The sequence below is a fragment of the Capricornis sumatraensis genome, chromosome 10 (assembly GCF_032405125.1).
Source record: "Capricornis sumatraensis isolate serow.1 chromosome 10, serow.2, whole genome shotgun sequence".
In the NCBI taxonomy this organism is placed as follows: Eukaryota; Metazoa; Chordata; class Mammalia; order Artiodactyla; family Bovidae; genus Capricornis; species Capricornis sumatraensis.
Window position 1 is genome coordinate 97816764 of NC_091078.1, and position 22522 is coordinate 97839285.

At 52.1% G+C, this 22522-nt stretch overlaps 1 protein-coding gene across 1 annotated transcript in view; it reads right to left on the reverse strand.

Moving 5' to 3' along the window:
- Positions 1-1812: 1812 nt before the first annotated feature.
- KLHL18 (kelch like family member 18) overlaps positions 1813-22522 on the reverse strand; it is a 46831-nt gene continuing 26121 nt past the window's right edge. The window contains exons 3-10 of the mRNA XM_068982950.1: positions 20452-20592; positions 16027-16225; positions 13185-13345; positions 11853-11989; positions 10115-10337; positions 4817-4921; positions 2925-3036; positions 1813-2199 (exon numbers count right to left, since the gene is read on the reverse strand). Coding sequence (XP_068839051.1) covers positions 1813-2199; positions 2925-3036; positions 4817-4921; positions 10115-10337; positions 11853-11989; positions 13185-13345; positions 16027-16225; positions 20452-20592 — 1465 coding nt within the window. The remainder of the gene's footprint in view (positions 2200-2924; positions 3037-4816; positions 4922-10114; positions 10338-11852; positions 11990-13184; positions 13346-16026; positions 16226-20451; positions 20593-22522) is intronic.

Here is a 22522-nt window from a genome sequence, read left to right on the forward strand (position 1 = left end):
TCCCAGGGTAGGAGAGATGTCTCAGAATGCCACTTCCTGCCTTTCTGAAGGGCTTCCAGGACACCCGGGCAGAGGCGGCGATGGGCAAGAGACCAACCAAGAAGAGACTGGGACCCTGAGACCCAATCTCGCGTTGGAAACGTATCCTCTCTTAAGTCTCTACTGGAAGAATTTTAGGAAAACCTAATTTTGGCAGCAGCAGTTGAGGAACAGCTCCCCTGCCCAGCGCACTGGTCACAGAAGTGTCCTCCTGTCGGTTTCCCGCTGTGCAACGTCAAGGTCCTATCCAGGCAGGGCGAAGGAGGAGCGTGGAGTCAAGAGGTCGTTTGCTAAGATCATAGGAAGAAATACAAAATCGGTTCTTTGCAGCAGCAAGAGATTCTTTCGGCTTTTACTTCTTTGGGTCGTAAAGCCGGCTTTGCGAGAGTGTAAAGGTCCACCTTGCTGGTCGGTCTGCCAAGGACTGGAGGGGAGGCCAGACCCCTGGAGTTGGCAAGTGGATGGGGGAGCAGCGGACTGGCGGGGGAGAGGCGGCGGCTGGACCAAGCCAGCCCCGGGGCTGGTGGAAGGACCAAGTCCCTGGTTAGGTTCTCGAGGTACAAATGGTCGATGTGCCTCCGAAGCGTCATGATGAGGAAAACTATCCGAGAAGGACAGGTGGGCAAATGAGCATCTGGCCAAGGAAGGGAGGAACGCGAGTGGCAGCAGGAGGGGACCACCGGGGCCCGCGGAGCCGCCAGTGACAAGCTGGGAGCTCCCACCTAGAAGGGCGGCGGTAACAGCCAACTCGCTAAGCCTACAGTTAAAAAAGTCCTCTGACAGTGGGTGTGGAGACAAACCCCGTGAGCACCGTGCTACAGGACAGGGTGAGAGTGCACTGGTTCCAGACACGCGGGGGGCTAAGAGGGAACCCCGCGTGCCCTGCGAGGCCTCGGGACCCTGGGATCCGAAGAATGTGGGAGCGGGTACCACCCTTTTCATGGCGGGTGGAGGTTTTCCATTTAAACATGTAACTGCCCTTAGTGTCTTTTATGTTTTCTTCTTGCCAAAAAAAAAAAAAGCTCACTTGAAAAAAGTATTTTTCCTCCAGTTTCTTTCAAGTGTTGCTTTAACTTTCCTTCAGTTTCCTTCAAGTATCTTTTTTTATTTTTCTTCTCCCTCGGTTTCTCTCGAATAAGATGAAAAAGACCTCGTGGCAATCCCAAAATTAGACACAGGAAAAGCTTCTGTTCTCCCTGCTTGCTCAGCAATGTAGACAAGAATCCTCGGGGCCCTTGGATGGAAGAAGGCGCAGAGGCCCGTGTGCAGCTGGCCCTGCCATGCTGCAGGCTCACAGTGAGGACCTCTGACCTGTGTCCCCTCTCCCCCGGCCACATCCGGCAGTTTCCAGCGGCCTCGGCCACTGCAGCCGCCCCCCTGCAAACTGGCCATGGTACGGCTGGTGTGTGGTGGGCGAGGACGGTCAAGATGGAAAGCCCTCGGCAGAGGGGCGGCCCACGAAGCTGCGGCGGCTGGGAGGTGGGCTTGGATGGAGCCCGCGGATGTGTGGACCAGCTGAGCCGCCCTGTCACTGGCGGCGGGACCACAGGGGCTCTGTCCCCCGCTGTGTATCTTGGTCACTCAGGCCCCTGAAGATCACAAGGGCTGCACAGCCAAGGAGGACTTAAGCACCTGAAACCCTGGATCTCCGGCGAGCTCACGTTTCACCTTGTCGTCTGGTCCAGCACCTCTCCCCAGGGGGACAGTCCCCGGGAGGGAGTGCTGCCCGTGTTTGTACCAGATCCCTGCCCCACCATGGCCCACCCCTGCGCCTTAGATGGTGAGCAGAGGGATGCAGCCCACACCGACCCCGCCCTCGTGACAGGCCATGGGGGCCATGAACGTCCAGCGGTCCGTGTCCGGGTCGTACATCTCCACCGAGCTCAGGTTGGACTGTCCGTCATAGCCCCCCACGGCGTAGAGCCGCCCGCAGCTGGCCACCAGCGAGACCCGGCTTCGGCGCGTGAGCATGGGCACGATCAGGCACCACTGGTCCGCCACCGAGCTGTACACCTCGGCGATGCTGAGGAAGCCCGAGCCGTCGTAGCCCCCGCACACGAACATCTTGCTTCCCAGGGAGGCGGCCCCGTGGCGGCAGCGCTTGTTGAGCATGCCGGCCGCCGGGTGCCACGTGGCCGTGTGGTGGTTGTAGTGCTCCACCTGCAGCAGGGAGAGGGGTGGTCAGGCGCAGGCTCGGCTGCCGGCGGCCCGGCTGCCCTCCGTGCCCAGGGAGAGGCTGGGGGGACGAGGAGCTCTGCCGGGCTGGGCCCTGGCCCCGAAGCTCACGTTCCTCAGCTGCACACCTGCTTGTGAGATGACAGGCATGGGCGACAGGGAGACGGCCTGGCCTCACCAGCTCTGTCTACACCCACAGAAAGAAGTCGAGGAGCTGCTGCGATGCGCTCGCTCTGTGTGGTGACGGAGCAGCGGGCGTGTGGGGTCTCCCAAGATCCCCACCGTCTGCTCCCCCTGAAGCCCTGACAGACAGTGGAATGACCACTCAATGGCTCTGGAGCTCTTTTTAAAATAAATGCAATTTCAAGTCAAATGGCCAGAAGAACGCAACTATCTGCACGTTCCCACTCTGTCTACGATTGCACTTCCTCTGGGCGGGAACTTCAGCAGGGCTCAGGCGCTGTTCGCTGAGGAGATGCCCAGGGTGGAGTGAGAGTGCTAAGGCCACACTCTAACCCTCTCTGAGCACACGGGTTCCCATGCTCCGAGGTGGCATTTCAGAGCACGTGGCAGATGGCCTGAGGCCCCAAGGTGACACTTTCCCTAGCAGTGGCCAGGCTGAGCCTTTTTCCAAACAACGTCCTTTCAAAATAACTCTCGCAGGTAAAGGGAGTGTAGGTGCCCTTTGCCCAGGAGGAGCCCAGACTCACGCTGCTGAAGATCTGCAGGCCGTCGTGGCCGCCCGACACGTAGATCCTGCCCTCAAAGACTGTAACCCCTGCGGCACTGCGGTTCGAGCTCATTGGGGTCACCACTGTCCACCTTCAGGAAAGAGGCAAAGGAGAAAAGGAGCCATGAGATCGGGGGGTCCTGCCCTCCCAAGACGGCGGAGGAGGATCTGGAGGAGCTATGCTCTGTTCTGTCCCACCCTGGACAATCCCCTCAGTTCTTACGGCCTCCTCCACCACCTCTGCTCAGGTCACTCTGGCTGCCGCCTTTTGCTTAAGCTTCAGGCCCACGCACTCAAAGTCAGGACGTCCAAGCAAGGCCTCTCTGACAGATCTGCTCCTCCCTAATGCCTCTGGTCTTGTGAATGGGACCACCAGCCATCTAGCTGCTAGATTTATAGTTTCGGAATTTTTTAAGACGACTTCTCCATCATCAACATTCTGTAGTCACCATATCTCCACTGGTTTGCCTCCTGGTCATTGCTTGTCCCCATTTCACTACTGTTGCGCTGGCTGTGGCCTCTTGTGGGACCATTGCAACTGCCTGCTTTGGGGGACCTGGCTTTCAGATCATTCCCATCCCACCTGGGCACGGAATGTCCTCTGACGACTGCTACTTCCTCTACGGCGGGCTCTAAGTTCCTTAACGTGCTTCTTTGCCACTGGGTCCTCATCTCCTTTCCAGCTGTACCTTCTGCCACGTGCCACCCACACCTGCTCCTCAACCTCACACAGCAGCTCTTTCTTATCTGCAAGCCTCTCTCCCTGCTGTCTCTTCTCCTGGGATGCGCACTTGCCCTCAGAAGGTATCTCTGCAACCTGACTCTGCCCCCTCAGCCGTGGGAAGATGGAAACCCTCCCTACTCTGTACCCAAGAGCTCCAGACACAGGCCCCCAGAGGAGGGCCATCGCTGCGTGCAGTGGCCCCGGCAGACGAGGTGCTGCTTAAGCATCTTAGACATCCCGCTCGCTGCCTGACACTTAACAGGTTGGTTAAGTGCGTGGAATAAAGGCTTAAAAGCTCTGTGATGGATCCAATGTGTTTATACTGTAGGGTTCAAATACTGAATATAAGCAGATTAAAATACTGAAATGAAAATCTTGGGCTAACCTTGCTGGTGTTTTTCAAAGAGTGTTCCGCAAAATGAGACCACAGGATGGTGACAGATACAGTGAAATTAAAGAGGTTTCTCTACTGCAGAATTTTTCAGTCGTTTAAAACGTTAATATATGTTACGGGAAGACGAGGCCTCTGGTGGTACAGACATCAATGTTTCCCAAGCTTCTTTAACTATTTAATGTGTAACTTTTCTTCCCCCCAAATCATGTATTACCCATCTTGGAAAGTGCTGTTCATCTATTTCCCATGCCCTTTCACCTGCATTTCCATTAAAATGAGTTGATTTATTTAAGTGGTACAGAGCAGTAACAAATGTTTCCAAGTACCTATGCAGACTGTTTGTTTTTAAAATTTATTTAATCATTCATTAATTTAATCAAAGGTTATTAAATACCTATTACATGCAAGGAAGTACAGGTGCTAGACTTCCCTCGTGGCTCAGACAGTAAGAATCTGCCTGGATTCTTTACTGAATGCAGGAGACCAGGGTTTGATCCCTGGGTTGGGAAGATATCCTGGAGAAGGGAACAATCCACTCCAGTACTCTTGCCTGGAGAATTTCATGGACAGAGGAGCCTGGAGGGCTATAGTCTATGGGGTTGCGAAGAGTCAGACACAACCGAGCAACTAACATACACCACAGGAGCTAAACAGGAGAAATCTTCCCTAACCTCGAGAAGCATGAGTAAAGCACTTCTGATCTTCATACTCTGTCTAGCGAGCTCCAATGCCCCAGGGGAGCTGGACTCCTTACTTGTCTGTCTCAGGGGAGTAGGTCTCCACAGAGCTGAGAGAAGAGTTGCCATCGTAGCCACCGCAGACGTAGATCTGTCCGTCCAGCACGACCGTCCCCATGGCACTGAAACAGACACAGCGGTCACCCCGAGGGCTTCAGACTTCCCGAGGCACCCTCATGTACAGAGAAGTAAGCCAAGCCCCCAGCTGCCTCCTTCTAGAGCAGACCTAAATCCCAGGTGTGTGCCTAAGCAACGTTGTAAAATGGAAACGGAACTGCCCTGGGGTTCCTCTTGCCTCCTGCCCTTCCTGCCCGGGGTGCCTCCTCCACCTCCTCCTCAGCCCTTGATACGCTCTTCTGCCCTGCCGTGCTCAGGGTCGGATTCACCTTTAAGGCCCGGGTCAAATTCCTCCCTCTGCTCCTCCAGAAGCCATCCTGGATCCCCCAGCAAGAATGAGTCCGTCCCGACCCTGCCTTCCCAGCGCAGCTCCTTTCTCACAGCTGTCAGTCACCCATTTGTCCAGCACACCAGGCCCTCACCAGGCACACTGCCCGGGGCACCGGGTCTAGAGAGCTAAGCAAGCCAAAGGCCCTGCCCAGAGGGCTACCAGACATCGACCCACCACTTCTGCACAAGTGGGGACCTCCTGGAAGACAGGGGTCCTCACAGTGAGACCCTGACACTGCTGAGTGTGATGCTTTGTAAGGAACAAGCCCTCAACATATGGGTGACTATGATTTCCCCACACAAATCACTATAAGGTATGGCAAACATCTTTTTGTTACATACATGGCCCTGCATGTCCCCTAACTTGTCTGAGGGGTCAGGCAACAGCTCCAGTTATTTCACACCCACTGCACACAGCAGGTGCTCTCTACTTGCTATTTCGCACCCTCAGCACATCCCAAGGGAGGCATCACCATCACCCCTGCAGAGACAGGCAGGTGTGGCTTGAGGAGGCCAGGCGATCTCAAGGCTGCCCAGAGGGCCTGCCTTGGATTTCAACGCCACAAGCCTGTCTCCCACAATGTTCATTGTGCCAAGCTCTCCTAATACCAACGAACCAGGGATCTGGTGTAATCATACAGTCTTCTGGTCTACACAAAGCCTCATGGAAAATGAAACACGAGTGCCAAGCTGTCCGACTCACTGTGTTCAGACCTGATGCTGAAGAAGATTAAAAGCGAATCTTGGTGTCTAACAAACAGTAAGATAAAGGATGCCAGACTTTACAGCCCTCTTTCTAATGTACACAGCAAATCACAGTGGTCCATGCGACATCCCTGAGTCAGCCTGGGAGAGGACGAGGACTTGCCTGAGGAGAGGGCTGTGGGAAGGCCACAAACTCACTAGACATGTTACTGTCCTTCTAGAAGTAGACAAAAGTAACAACTGTGGAATTCAACAAAAATGTGAGAAGGATTGAGAGGTGCCACAAAACCATGTGAGATTACCTTTCAATGAAATGGTAAAGACAGTGTGAAGAGATAAGGGGAACTACCGCACAACTGCACTCATCTCACACGCTAGCAAAGCAATGCTCAAAATTCTCCAAGCCAGGCTTCAACAGTACGTGAACTGTGAACTACCAGGTGTTCAAGGTTGATTTAGAAAACACAGAGGAACCAGAGATCAAATTGCCAACATCTGTGGGATCATAGAAAAAGAAAATTCCAGAAAAACATCTACTTCTGCTTTACTGATTATGCCAAAGTTTGGACTGTGTAGATCACAATAAACTGTGGAAAATTCTTGAAGACATGGGAATACCAGACCACCTGACCTGCCTCCTGAGAAATCTGAATGTGGGTCAAGAAGCAACAGTTAGAACTGGACATGGAACAACAGACTAGTGCCAAATTGGGAAAGGAGTATGTCAAGGCTGGATATTGTCACCCTTATTTAACTTATATGCAGAGTACATCATGTGAAATGCTGGGCTGGATGAAGCACAAGCTGGAATCAAGATTGCCGGGAGAAATATCAATAACCTCAGATATGCAGATGATACCACCCTTAAGGCAGAAAGCGAAGAAGAACTGAAGAGCCTCTTGATAAAAGTGAAAGAGGAGAGTGAAAAAGCTTGCTTAAAACTCGACATTCAAAAAACTGAGATCATGGCATCTGGTCCCATCACTTCTTGGACAATAGATGGGGAAACAATGGAAACAGTGACAGACTATTTTTCAGGGCTCCAAAATCACTGCAGCCATGAAATTAAAAGACGGTTGCTCCTTGGAAGAAAAGGTATGACCAACCTCAGTTCAGTCGCTCAATCGTGTCCGACTCTTTGCGACCCCATAAGCTGCAGCACACCAGGCCTCCCTGTCCATCACCAACTCCCGGAGCCTACCCAAACTCATGTCCATTGAGTCAGTGACGCCAACCAACCATCTTATCCTCTGTCATCCCCTTCTCCTCCTGCCCTCAATTTTTCCCAGCATCAGAGTCTTTTCAAATGAGTCAGCTCTTCGCATCAGGTGGCCAAAGTATTGGAGTTTCAGCTTTAGCATAAGTCCTTCCAATGAATATTCAGGACTGATTTCTTTTAGAACTGACTGGTTGGATCTCCTTGCAGTCCAAGGGACTCTCAAGAGTCTTCTCTAACACTACAGTTCAAAAGCATCAACTCTTTGGCACTCAGCTTTCTTTATAGTCCAACTCTCACATTCATACATGACCACTGGAAAAACCATAACCTTGACCAGATGGACCTTTGTTGGCAAACTAATGTCTCTGCTTTTTAATATGCTGTCTAGGCTGGTCATAACTTTCCTTCCACGGAGTAAGCGTCTTTTAATTTCATGGCTGCAATCACCATCTGTAGTGATTTTGGAGCCCCCCAAAATAAAAGTCTCCCACTGTTTCGCCATCTATTTACCATGAAGTGATGGGACCAGATGCCATGATCTTAGTCTTCTGAAAGTTCAGCTTTAAGCCAACTTTTTCACACTTCTCTTTCATCAAGAGGCTCTTTAGTTCTTCTTCACTTTCTGCCATAAGGGTGGTGTCATCTGCATATCTGAGGTTGTTAATATGACCAACCTAGACAGCATATTAAAAGCAGAGACATTACTTTGCTGAGAAAGGTCCATTTAGTCAGAGCTATGGTTTTTCCAGTAGTCATGTATGGATGTGAGGGCTGGACTATAAAGAGAGGTGAGTGCCGAAGAATTGATGCTTTTGAACTGTGGCGTTAGAGAAGATTCTTGAGAGTCCCTTGGACTGCAAGGAGACCCAACCAGTCCATCCTAAAGGAGATCAGTCCTGGGTGTTCACTGGAAGGACTGATGCTGAAGCTGAAACTCCAATACTTTGGCCACCTGATGCGAAGAACTGACTCATTTGAAAAGACCCTGATGCTGAGAAAGATTGAAGGTGGGAGAAGGGGGAGATAGGTTGAGATGGTTGGATGGCATCAGCGACTTGATGGACATGAGTTTGAGCAAGCTCCGGGAGCTGGTGATGGACAGGGAGGCTTGGCGTGCTGCAGTCCATGGGGTCGCAAAGAGTTGGACACGACTGAGCGACTGAACTGAACTGACCACTGTGGACTGGAACAGTCGTGGGAGAGGGCTCTGGGCAAGCAGCCTGCAGGACTAGAGGAGGGCAGGGAATGACGGTAGGAAGGAGGCTGTCACCAGCCAGCAGGAGAAAAGGCATGTGGTTCATCAGGGGAGAAGTGACCACACACATTTTAAGGCAGTCTGTCACTTTAGGGGGATGCAATGGAGCTGGGCCTGTGTGCCTAATAACCACAGTGAGGGAAGGCGCCACCCGGTGGCCTCCTCCCAGACAGCACTCCAGACCTTGTGACATCGCAGCTAGCAAGCAGCCCAGAGCAGACACGCAACGAAGAACCACTCATGGCCGTTAAAGCAAAAGAGGCCCTTCTGATGGCGGATATTGAGCAGTGAGCCACTTGAGGCCACAGAAAGCTGCCAAGGACCAAAGGAGCCAGAAGGGGAAGCCCTGAGGCAGAGGCAGGAGGAGAAGGAACCACGAGAGGGGAGAGCTTTTCTACATATGTTTTCTTCCAAGAACAAAGCTCTTTGGCCTTTCGTGAATCTCACTGATACAAAGGCAGGTTCCTCCCTGCTTGAGGTCATATACAAACACGGCTGAACGCGGACCACGTGTATCACGGCTGTGACTCTTCCATGTGGCAAAGGACTTCCACGCTGAAACATGACTCTTCTTCCTCATACACACAGTGACTGGCATCTCTATCTCTCTTTTTTTCACATGAGCTTACGAGGACAAAACCCAAATCACGGCCAGACAGAGGGGTCTGTGAGGTAAATACTCAGGCCACAGAATTACAAAAGCAGACAAGGCCCTTAAAGGGCGGCTGGTCCAGAGGTTTTCAAAAATAGTATTATTATAACTTTTTCTTCCCAAAGTCGGGCACATGTCCAGGAGACGCAATACATAAAAGAGATCAACGCAGAACTGTTCTGGTTAAACGAAGGGCGTCTTGGACGGCTGACTGCTCTGCTGTTAGTCTCGGAAGAGAAACAGCAGCGTGTCCCGTGACACCACTGATCTGTGCCGCCGCCCTGAGGGCAGGCGAACAGACAAGTCTGTCCAGGTACACCCTCGCGCTCCAAAGCTCCCGCCATCCAACCAAGACAGTCCACACACAACTGACGTAAGGAAGGACATCGCCAGTCACTGTAGCATGAAGAAGGATAACCGGAGGCTCTGTGTGGATGTCCTCTCATCTCTCGTCTGACTCAGGAAACATGGGCAGGAGGAGACAAGTAGCCAGCTGTGTGCTCAGGCCTGGGGACTGTGTGAAGCCCCCAGGTAAAGAGCACTGCTGCGTTCCACAAAGCCCCTGCCAGTGAAAGCATGTGGGGCAGGGATCCTAGGGGGAAAGCGAGCATAGAGAGGAATTCCCTCCAACTCCCTCATGTGACTGATGAAGTTAAATCCTCCTTACTTTTCAGCTTTCAAACTGTGGTCCCGGCACCTCTTCGCCGAAACCTTCCTGACGTTCCAGCCCAGCTTTTCTCCCTCCTCGCATCTTCCATAATAAAAACTTTCAGTCCTTATCTGGCACTTAAGTTACAGTACAACGTCCACACGCCCCTGTGTCATCTCCCCAGGTTCCTCCAAGGACGAGGCAGGGGTTTTACTACAAGCAGACGGGGGTGCTGGCTCCCAGGAGGTACGGGCAGTGGCTGCAGGGATCCCCAAGCCGAAGCTTGCGTTTGTTTTACTTCATGTCCTGCTGATCTAGGATGGTGCCCCCATCCTAGACCATGGGGTCCCAAAGAGTGACCAGGAAGCGCAGCCTGCTCCCGGAATACCTTCTCTTGCTGTTCATGCTCCTCACGCGCGTCCACGTGTCTGTCTCTGGGTTGTAGACCTCCACGGTGCTCAGTCGCAGCTGGCCGTCATACCCGCCGATGGCGTAGAGGAGCCCGTTCACCACAGCCACGCCAACGCGGCTGCGGGCTGTGCTCATGGGATGGCACTTCTCCCAGCGGTTGGCGATGGGGTCGAACACTTCCACCACATTCAGAGAGTCACCTGCATAAAAATTTGCTACTCAAATTAAAACAAATGAGACCGCTCGTTTAGATCACGGCTGCTGGGCAATGATTACATGGCATGTTCGACTCGATCTTATCAGCTCTTCCCACACAATCACTCAAGGCTGGAGGGCCCCCTGAGGAACTGGAGCCAGGGATAACCTCAAACCTAATTCTTTCAGGGAAATCAGAAGCAGACTGGAGGCACTTGTTTCCTTTCTAGACAGGGCACTTTTAAGTGGCAAGGCGGTTCTTCACCTGCTGAAAGGCAAAGGTGGAGGCAAACGGGGTCCGCTATTTCCCCGACCCGGGCGGCATGCCACAGAGCAGGGCGTGGCTCCAGTGCGACTGTCGCTTCCTAGCGGGGGGCCCTGGGCAAGCTGCTTGGCATCCCCATCTTCTGGTCTCACACCTGAGATCATTTCCAGGGCAGAGTTCCCACAAGGATTAAAGGACAGAACACCTAGCAGAGTTCTAGACTATACCACGTGCTCAACAAACAGTAACCATAGCAGCAGGAGAAACTCCAACCCCACCATTTCCACTGTTGTTTTTTTTTTAAAGATCAAATAAAGTAACCCCCTCCCTGTTTTTTTCTGCTTTGGGACACTCAGCACCTGCCATGCTCTACGTTCACTAGTTGAGGACTTACCTTTTCCAGGTCATATGGTTAACGAGCAGCAGAGGCCAGGACCCATCTCCCCACGAAGTTTCAATCAAAAGCAAAACTGCGCAGGACTGCCCACCAGCTCCCCACCTCCCATCAGCCTGGCTGACTCTGAAGAGGCCAGGCCTTCACATCCTAGGTGACAACTCCCTGGGCCTCTGCACGGCAAGGACTCAGCAGTCTCCACTGCCCTCTCCTAGAGTACCCCCGCCCGACAGTGATGCCTGGGGTGGGCAGGAGGGGCACAGGCTCCAGGGAGCGTTCCTCAGAGCCTGACTGTATGACACAAGAGCTGCCAAGAACACGAGGACTATAAGGCACGTGTATTTCACTAGAGGTTAAGAGTTGAAGAGTGAGAAGGATTGACAGTGCAGACCCTGTGCACTTGGAGAATCTTCCTTCTTACGGTGACATGCTCAGAGTCTAAGCCCAGAGGGCCACACGACCCAACGTGATTAGCCTGGTAACAGAATTGGGTCTCTGATTATATCCCATCCAGAGCCGAGTAAATCCCATAGCTGATGGGATATTAGAGAATGAGTGCGGGCCCAGGAGCCAGGCCCTTGCTCAGCCCAAAGAACTTGTGTGAACTCAGATCAAGTTCTCTGAGCCTCAGTTTCCTCACTGCGGAGGCAGGGGGCCAGGCCTGCGGGACTTCTAAAGACCTTTTGTGCTCTGATATTCTGTTTTAAGAGCATTAATATCTGACATGCCCTTACAGCAGAGCGATGATATAAAACCTAGAGGCACCAGGGGGAGGAAGCAAAGGAGCCAGGCTAGCCTGTTGGGTGCTTCTTCAACCACGGCGGCCAAGACGGGGCTCTATGAAGGGGAGCTGCAAGATACCTGCTGAGTTGAGGCCCCCCACAGCGTAGATGAGCCCGGCGATGGACGTGCAGCAGCGAGGCCGAGTTCTGAAAGCCGGCAGGTGGGGCCGGCGCTCCGGCATGAGGTGATAGTCCTTTGCTTCATCTACCAGGTCCCTGGAATAAAGTGCAAGAATCCAGGACAGGAAGGACTCGCTCCTCTTGGCCCACATTTTCAGGTCCCACCCACAACTGCAGGGGAAGCCTAGGAGGAACGTTTGGTCTCAAAGAACGCAGGTGAGTCCAGGGCAAACTACACACAGCCACTGAGACCTGCTCGACACCGGAGGGTCAAGATAAGTGGAGCCCACCTCCGCTAGCTAAACAGGAGAAAAGCAGTCTTCTGTAAACTAGCTGGCCTTGGGGAGGCTCAACAAGCTGCCTGCATCCTGTTGCCACTCAGACCCAGCTCTTCCTTTTCGTTTCTGTAACTCACACCCTGTGACGAACCATCTCACCTGGACTGAGGCAGCAGAAGCCAATTGCTCCTGAGAGACCCCCTGCCTCCAGGCCAGCCTCCACCCTGCCGTCCAGGTTGGTTTTCTAATTAAGACCCTTCCGTAACTACCCACTGCCTACAGAACCAAGCTCAAACTCCCCAACAGCACCCTTGAGACTGCTCATCCCAGGGGCTCAGCTGCCTCCAGCCACACCTCAGCCCAACCTGAAACACACCTTCACACTGCTTGCCCCCCACCGCTGACTTCCTCCTGAGCCAGCTGCGACTGACGAGCAAGCAGAAGGAAGACGCAGACGCTCCTCTGCTGCTCTACTTTATGACCTCCTCCCCCGTGGCTGGCGTCTCCTGAGCTGTTTTGGTGGCTCTGCCGCATCAGTCTCTCTGGTTTACTCTGGGTACCGTTTCTGCCTGTTTCTAAATGTGCCCCCCATAACCCCGCCCAGCACTGCAGCTGGACAAACCCACCCGAGGCCAGCACACTGACTAATGTTTATGGAGGACGAGGAGCCCCAGGAAGTCACCACTAAGTCAGCTGCTGGTGAGAACAGGGTCAGGGCACACAGTATAGATGTCTGTAGGCTCATAAACAGATCCATGGATGGAGATGCTAGAAAATCCTCAGATAACTTAGGGGAGGAAGACCCTTCTGCCCTGATGCTTCCATGAGGCACATTTCTCTGCTCAACGTGACAGACTTGGACCCTTGTAGGTTCTAGGCAGAAGGCAGATCAATCTGTGTGCCACAAATTCAGAATGACCACTCCAAATGCTTCTTCCCCTGAACCAAGTGGCCAGGTTCTCTTCCCCACCAGACCCTGGGAAGCATCTGTGTGCAGGCCCAACTCTGCTCACCTGCACTTGTGGCAGCAACGCACCAGGTCATCCTGCTGCACGCGGTCCGACAGGAACTGAGGCCGGCAGAGGGGCAGGCGGATATTGGAGAGCAGCTCAGGCAGGCAGGGCCCCCTCTGATCCCGGTCGTACCTGACCCAGGCCAGCACAGCCTCGAAGACCTGCCACGACAGAGAGGGGAGCGCTGGTGGCAACTGGTCCATCCAGAGCCTGCACCCCGGTACCCCCTAATCTCAAACCCTCCGCTCCTTGGGCCCACCCATCTTTCCTCCGACTTGTCTCCTGAATCCACCACTTTCTCTCCACATCCCCAGCTACCCGATTGGTTCAGTCTCTTGAGGGGCAAGCCAAGGCTACTGGAACACCATCCTCGCTTTCATTATGACTTCCTAATGAAGACCTGCCCGAGGTTCCTTCTTCCTCTCTCCTGCAACAAAGCGCTGTCGACCTTAATTCCCGCAGCTCCTGCATCCTCTTCTCTAGGCAGGCCGGCTGTCCCCTTCACCTAGAATGCCCGCATCTCTTCCTTTCCATCTAAACTCATTCCCCTTTCTTTAAGGCCTGGATTCAGAACCGGGTTCTCCAAGGAGCCTTCCCTAGGGGCTCCAGCCCCAAGGATCTCTCCCTCTAAAGCCCAAAGGCCCTTGAAGAATGTATCACAGTAGATGCGAGCTGCCCTGGGCCATATTAACTAGCGGATGAACCAGGGACAGGGCCTCTTGCTCCTGGGATGGGGCGTGTTCCTCTAAATCTCAGGGTCCATGTTGCTGAGCTCAGGCTTTGCTTCTCTAATGGTCACTAACATGCAGGGGAGAGGACTCTTCGGACTTTAAGGAAAGGAGCTGAGCTGGGACTAACATCTCTGCCGAGTGTCTGATGGACTAACATCTCTGCCGAGCCTGGGGCTCCTTTGGCCAAGGTACAGCTTCATGATACCCCAGGACCCATGACCAGCTGAGCAGTGGCCTTGCTGCCATGGTGCTCTGGGTGTCTGTAGTGCCGGGTCCAAATATACCTCCCTGCCACCCTGCGGCTGATGCCCTTCACTGCCTAGCCCTCAGTGCCCTCCGACTCACTGTCCTCTTAAGACAACCTGCACCACACTTTCGTTCAACAGAAAGGATGACCTTCACTCCTCTCTGGCTACTAAAACCGTATGCTTTCATTTAAGCTTTTCTTTTGTCATTTATTAGGCTGCGTGGGATCTTAGTTGCAGCATGCAAACTCTTAGTTGCGGCCTGTGTTACCGGTTCCCTGTGGTGCCGGCTCAGGGATCAAACCTGGGCTGTCTGCACTGAGGGTGTGAAGACTTAGCCACTGATCCACCAGGGAAGCCCCTCATTTGAGCTTTTCCTGACCACTCTAAGATGTTGTCTTTATCCTGAGAAGACCCTATAATCATCCACACCTCGCTTGGCCAGCACCTTCCATGATTTTCAGTGTACTAGCACCTGACCTGGAGAAGGTGATGGCACCCCACTCCAGTACTCTTGCCTGGAAAATCCCATGGACGGAAGAGCCTGGTGGGCTGCAGTCCATGGGGTCACGAATAGTCGGACACGGCTGAGCGACTTTCCTTTCACTTTTCACTTTCATGTGTTGAAGAAGGAAATGGCAACCCACTCCAGTGTTCTTGCCTGGAGAATCCCAGGGATGGGGGAGCCTGGTGGGTTGCCGTCTATGGGGTCACACAGAGTTGGACACGACTGATGCGACTTAGCAGCAGCAGCAGCACCTGACCACTGCCTCCAATCCTTCCAGCTCAGCAACCAGCTCTACCTTGCCTTGCGCATGGCTCTCCCTCACCCACACCTCCCTCTCAGGTCCCCCTCCAGCCATTTCCTCAGCTCTCACCTACACGGGTTCCATGGGTTATCATTCCCATGTTAGTCTCCTATTTCTCTTAGTCACACTTACCTGGAAAATACACGAGTACCCTGATGGAGCCCAGCTCTTTAAATGCAACCCTCTCTCTACCCTGCACCAGTACATACAGCTGCCAGACAACACACAACAGGGCTGACCAGCTTATGTTACGTTTGCGGCTGCAGATCTCACCTGGCCCTGCCTCCTATCCAGCCCTCTCCAAGTCCCGAGCTGCGTCCATCTACTCTCCCCTCTTTCCTCGATGCCTAGCTTGTACCTTTTCATCTCCCCTCAGACGTCTAACATTCCTCCCTCACCCTCGCTCTCAACTGAGAGCACAGGAACGAACCAGAAGACAATGTGAGCAGACTCTCTCAGCACCACCCTTCCCACTGTGCTGGGTGCGGGCTCTCCTTTCCGCTGTGGGCGTGAGGGGCCCGAGCTCCTCTCAGACACTCTCCCTGTTCCCTACACTGTCTGTTCTCATTTACCCCAGGAAAACAATCTCCCCTTTCTCCTACATTTCCAATTCTTCCCTCTTCTGGAAAATTCCCATCAACAGTCCAGTTGTACTGTAATTTCTCTCATCTTAAAACAATCGGACCTTCTTGACTTCATATCCCCCTAGCCACTGCCCCTATCTCTACTCGCCTTTAGAGTAAGACTCTTTCAAGAAGTTATCTGTGCTCATTTCCAGTTCATGGAAACACTACTTCTAACAGTAGATTTTGGAAAATAACCCAAACATCGAAGAACGAGGACCACGCAGTTGATAAAATCAGCTGAGTATTATTTAGATCCTAAAATGTGTGGGAAAGAGGTTCTCATGAAACATGCAGATGGGTATGATAAAGCGAACCCATAAGCAGCAACGGGGCACCCACACCACGAACTGCACTGTGTTCTGGTTTACTTTTTTCCAAAAATGAGAAAGAACAGCAGCCCCCGTGTCACCTGCAGACTCTGTTCTACAGACCTGCTCCTCCGATTTCACGTTCAGTTCATCCCGAGACACCAGCTCGAGCACGTCCTCCAGGGGCAGGGCCAGGAACTCCTCTGACATGGACACCTCCACAAAGTGCTGGTGGATGAAGCTGTTGGCCGCGTCGTACAGCAGGGCGCACATCATGGTCTCGGCAAACTGGCGCACGCCCAGGCAGTTTTTGGGGTGAAGCCTTTTGGCATAAGAGAAGGTGAGAAGAAGAAAGTTAAGAGGAGGAACGTGATCTTGCATCATTCTCGAGTTGGTTCTGGGCGGAGCTACAGAATGGGGAAGAAAACACAAGCTTGGCCGTCAGTTTTGTTGGAAACTCCCTGGTGACATCGGCCGAGCCTCTCTGGGACTCCACTTGTTAAAGTATGAAACTAAGGCAGATTCTCCTCAAAGACATCTGCCTCTTGGGTCTCCAGTGTCACCAGGGTGGAGGCAGCTCCATGGGAAGCCCTGAGAAGCAGCTTTTGGGAGAGAACGGAGCACATTCTGGGAAACTGTGCTTTCCTTCGGGCATTGACGATCTCGGTTGAAGGTCCACCTCTGGGCACCGGGAAGGCCCTGAAGTTGTAGAATGCGAGTTTAAATCACATGGAGAGATGAATTCTCTTACATCAGGACCCTTCCACGTTTTTTTCCCTTTTTCTTTTTAAATTTTTTTTTTATAAACAGAAAGAGGCTCTCTGGGCCTGACTGCTCAGACAACAGTGACATGCATTATTTATGTGGTGCCAGGCCTTCCATACACATTCTTTAGGATCTCTTTAAAAAAAAAAAATTTATTTATTTGGCTGGGCCAGGTCTTAGTTGCAGCATGAGGTTCTTTTTCAGCTGCAGCATGTGGAATCTAGTTCCCCAACCAGGGATCGAACCTGGCCTCCCTCCACTGGGAGCACAGTCTTAGCCACTGGACCATTAGGGAAGTCCCTCTCTAGGATCTTTTAAACAACATCCCAAAATACCAGTAATTGCACTCATTTTTAGGTGGAAAACTGAGGCTCAGGGAAACAAAGAAATGTGCTCACAGTCTCCCTACAAGCAAGTGGGGATGCTGAGACTGAATGTTCCCAAAGCCCTGAGGCAGACGTGTGCTCATCAGAGCCAGGGAAACCCGGGGTCAATTCTGGCCCTGCCACCCTGGGCGACTTGGGGGGATTCCTTAGGCTCCTCAAGTGTCAGTAGTAACCTCACCTAGAAAAAGGTGATGACAACAGCTACCCACCTCCTGGAGCTGTGGCCATGATTAGGCAGGAACGTAGGAAATGCACTCAGCATGGCGTCTGGTATGAAGTCAGCTACGGGTTTAATTTCTAGTACTTTCTAGCATGCTTGTTTTTCTTACTATTATTGCATCTGAGAAAATTCCCAGTGAGCTCAATGTGGTTCTGAAATCTTGATGGTACCAGCAGACCCTGAGGGACAATGCTTTTCTTATTTTGATTTTGTGACTGATAGTCTTGTGGTGGGAGATGGTAAATATGACATTAAAAACTGCCCAGGTTGACCTTTCCTTGTGAGAATGCCTTCTCCCATCCCTACTGATTTAAGGGTTACAGTAAGCTATACTTACCAACCAGTATTCAACACTGCCCCCCAGCAGCAGACCTGTCAGGGACTGAGAAGGCAGAGCATCTCGGGAGCCTGGTTTATGACTAGACTAAATTCTATATAGTTGTTTTTGTCCCAGCCTGAGATGGCCCTGTCCATTGCTTTGCAAAGCTAAGTGTAGTTTCAAAGGCCAAGGAAACATGAGCACGGGGCACCCTTGGGCAAGCAGCACAGCCAGGGGAGAACACAGGGCTCAGGGTCAGCGTATCAGCTCAGTCATCTGTCAGATATCATTAGCCTTTCTCAGGATGAGACCTGCTCAAAGCACCTCATACCATTTGGCAGAGGAGATACGAGGAGAGACCCCCTACCCCACTCCAGCCTCTAAAAGCACACGCTCACTCAACTCCACTGCTCTGACATCAAGAAGAGTTCACATGCCATGGACGGGGAGCTGGGAGAGTCCAGAGACATGGAAAGGACAATCCACACTGCTGCCCGGGACACATGTCCAGCCCCTCCCTCTGGTCAGGATTCTTGCATCTCACCTTTGACTGTCTTTGACTGGCTTGCCGTGATACTGAGTACAAAACACACCTTCCACTGAAGTGGGTTTTCACATCTAACAGGATGGGATGTGGGGAGCCTGTCTGAAAGCCAACTGGTGGGGAAGGAGGAGGGAGAGCTGTGCAGGACAGGGGGCCACTCAGAAGAAGGAGGGAGACAAGAGGGACAGTAACCCACAGGGCCGACAGAGGCCCACATCTGTCAAGAGCCGCTTCCCAGCCTCCTTCCGGGCTGACACTGCTCGACCAGGATAAGATGCAATGCTTCACTGGAGGCAGGAAGCAACGACTTAAGTTGAGTAAGTTACTGGTTTGGTTCGTGGGTGCATCTGATGTTCCGATCCAGTTCTGAGAGGAGATTTTGGAAAATACCCACTTCTAATGTCCACCTAAAAACAGGGAGGTCCATTCATCTGAAGGCTGGAAAAGGGGCCAAGAGAAAACAATCAACCCCAATCTCATGGGGAAAAGTACCAGCAGACTGCAGGCCTCATAGGCAGAGCGTCCTCGGGACTACTGCTCTAAGAGCTCTGATGGCTTCCTACCTCTCTGTGCTGCCAAGCCCTAGCCTTTCCACTACCACTCAGGATGGCTTCCCTCAAGTCTTTAGTAATCAGACCTTGAAAGTGAAGGGCCCACATACGTGTCATCAAGGGGGCAGCTGGGAGACCCTATCACACTCTGCAGTCAGCCTCAGGGAGAATCACCGCCCAGAAACTCGGGCAGTGATGGCAGCCATTGAAAAGAAAACAGAAAGGAGGCCAAGCCTCTAGGGCCTGTGGCAGGGAATAAAAAACAGGAATAAGGTGTGAGCTTAGGCTTCAGAAGGGGGCTCCCAGTGCTGAACAGAAAAATGTCAAGGACAGACTCAAAACATCAGGCTTTGCGTTTAAGCAGCTTTTCCTGAGATGTCATTATTGGTGCATGTAAAAACTGCACTGGTCTGAAAATCTTTTCAGTGACACTGTAATAGAGCCTGGATCCAGTGTTGACAGCGAGGATCTCAGAGGCCACTAGGTGGCGCTCTTGTCCCCTCGTGAGAATGGCCAACTTTCCTCCCTTCCAGAGGGCCTTAGTCAGTCTCCAGGTTCTGTGGGAATATAGGGATGAATCAAGTTCAGTCTGTGTCCTTAAGCTCACACGTGAGTAGGACAGACAGTGAGTGCCCCACGGCCTGCCACATGCAGCCTGACCCAGAAGGCATCTTAGGGCAGGTCAAGTCAGGCTTTGGGGCTGCACTCACAACATGGTCTCCAGCTGCAAAACCCAAACAGGACCACCTACCTCCCAGGGAAACCAGCAAAGGGTGCCCCTGCATGTTAGCATCGTTGCCACAGTTGCTGAGTCCAGTGGCACACACAGCAGTGCTCACTGATGCCCCTGAGCACCACGTGGCAGGACATGGATAGCAGTGGGGGTCCACAGAGCTGTTAAGTGATTTGGGCTGAGGAGCAGAAATGGGAGAGGGAGAGGGGCTCTCAGAGGGGATGAGGTTCAGGAGGGCGGGTGTGAGGCGAGAGGAATGCTGGTCTTGAGACCAGGGGCCCTGTGATTAGGGGAGCTCAGCTGGAGCCAGGCCCTGGAGAGACCACAGACAGAGGAGCGCTGTGGGGTGCTGCTCTGGTTTGTCTCTGCCTGTGTGTGGCCCAGCACTAACCCTCAGCCCTGAGCCTCCAGTGTTCAGAGTCAGCTTTTACTCTGTGACTAAGATCTCTGCCTCTTGAGGGGGAGGAAGAGCCTTTTTATCTGCTCAAGTCCTCAAAAGGTCAAGGCCAAGTACTAGACATAAGTAGGGCCGTAATGCATGGCCCTTACCCTAAAAGCATACAATGATTGTTCCCAGGGGATTAAAGGTTAAAGGGGACAGAGGATTCTAGCAGGTAAAGTTTGGGAGGGGTCTTTCAGAGCAGAAGGAAAAAGGAAGGCTAAGAAATTCAAGCAGGGGAAGGATCCACACACAGATGGAGACAGCTGTGGAACAGTTAGGCAATGCTGACCAAATCTGGAGGAGGTGGCTGGTCAGACCGGAGAGAGAGGACCAGGAGAGGACGTACACATCAGGCCAAGGAGAGTGCAGGCAGGGCTCCATAAATCCTGCTCCTCAAAGGTGCATCCCAAAGAACTGGGTACTGCTTCAGACTGATTTCAAGAAAGGTCATTTCTGCAGTTATCTTCCCAGCTCCTCACTCCCTTCATAAGACTTTCCACGGCCCCAAGACTCAGCAAACTGGCAAAGGATTCCAGGAATGAGGTGGTCTGCTCGCCACCGTGGGCCACGCCCATCACATCACCTCACCGTTCTCGGAGGAATGTGCAGCAGGCGTCTTTGATGCTCTGCAGCTGCAGGAAACTCGCCCCCATCAGCAACGACTGCACATTCTGCTGGTCAATGGCGAGGTGGCCGTTGTAGGCAAAGTTGATCAGAGCTTCCAGGGCACTAGAGCAAAGAGGAAAGATTCTCTTCAGAGATGGGGCTTGGCTTACAGGAGACTCAGGCCCTCAGTGAGCTGACACTGTTACCTGACAATGGATGGCCCCCCATTCGCAGATACAATTAGCCTGTGTCCTTTGAGAATCTACCTGAAAAGAATAATCATTTCACCACAGCTATAATTCTACTTCTTAGGGTGTCTTTATTGCCCAAATATTTTTATTACAGAAAGTTCTACAAAGAGAAAGCAACAACCCAGAATCTCACTACTGAATGAGTCAACTGTAGTCATTTCTAGGTTCATTTTCATTTCCTACTTGCCTGTATGCTTAAGTTGTATGGATATAATCATTTTGAATCCCTTTCTGATGTTTCTACACTGCATTCATGGTTTTTTTGGCTGCACTGTGAGGCTTGCAGGGTCTCAGTTATGCAATCAGGACTGAACGCAGGCCATGTCAGTGGAAACACCAAGTCCTAACCGCTGGATCACCAGCAAACTCCCCATGTTTAACATTTTTATCAGGTGCTAAATAGTAGTCCAACACATAAATATGCTATAATTTATTTCTTTATTGGTAAGCATAATAGCTATTACAAATAATGTTTTCTGATTATTTCTTTGGGATAAACTTTCAGAATGAGGCTTTTTCTGCCTTCCAGTTCACACCAAGAACGCAATCCAAGTTCTGTCTGTAGGCTGTCTGTGGTCTGGCCCCTCTCCACCTGCCACTCTTCCCCTTACTCTGTTCCAACATGCTGAACACACTCTGACCTCAGGGCCTTTGCACTGGCGGCTCCCTCTGTTTGGAGGGCTCCTCCCCCACATGGCTTACTCCCTCACTTCACCTCAAATGTCACCTCAACACAGAGGGCTTCCCTGATCACCGTGAGATAGCATGGACCCCCACCATCATTCGCTAGCCTTTGTTCTGCTTTACCTCATTTTCTCTTCACTTCCCAGTTGTATCATGCATTTGTCTACTGCCAGATCACTGCTACTAGAAAGTTGGCGGAATAAGAGGTGCTGTTTCCTCAACGCTGTGTCTCAGTGCCTACAGCAGCACAGCTCACAGATGTTCCATCTACCTGTTCAATGAGGCACTTGGATGGTGCGTGGTGATTAGCACGGCTCCATCAGACGCAGACCTCAGAGAAGAGCATGTTCAACTGCCCGTGGAGATAGACACGTCGCTGTGCCTCTCCTTACAGGTAGCTGGCCTGGGATTGCACCCCTGCAGTGAGTATATAAACCGTCGCCCTGTGCTGGGGCAGGTCACCTTCAGTTATCCACAGGACACTGCACAGTCTCCTAGCTGCTCCTTCGAGTTTTCACCGCTGGGAGATTAGGAAGCTGGGTGACAGAGGACAGGTTACTGGCTAATATTTTAGAGTCACTGGTTTCTCGTCTCTCCCCCAACAAGAGTCATCCTGTGTGTCCTCTTTGCTGCTGTGTGTCCAGACCCCAGCACAACGCCAGGCAGAGTAGGTGCAATGGACCTCTGAATGTAGCCGGGGTTATAAACAAACAGCCCTGATTCACAGACTTGCAGTCAACTCTTCTATTTCATATAAATATGCCTTTTTCCTCTCAAGGCCCAAAAAAGGCATAAGAAAATGAAAGTTGCTCAGTCGTGTCTGATTCTTTGCGATCCATGGACTACAGTCCATGGAGTTCTCCAGGCCAGAATACTGGAGTGGGTAGCCTTTCCCTTCTCCAGGGAGAAAAATAAAAAAGGCATAGTATCAGATATGTCCCATCTAAATGTCTTCCAGTGTCCCAGAAAGCCCTCCATAACAAACAACCATTGTCCCCAGATGTCAGGAGCGCTGAGGCTGAGAAATTCTGCCCTGGATGAATTTAAGGGTCAGGAGTTTCAGGAATTTCAGGAAACCCTGAAAGTGCATCATTTATGCACTTATTTAAAGTTGTCCT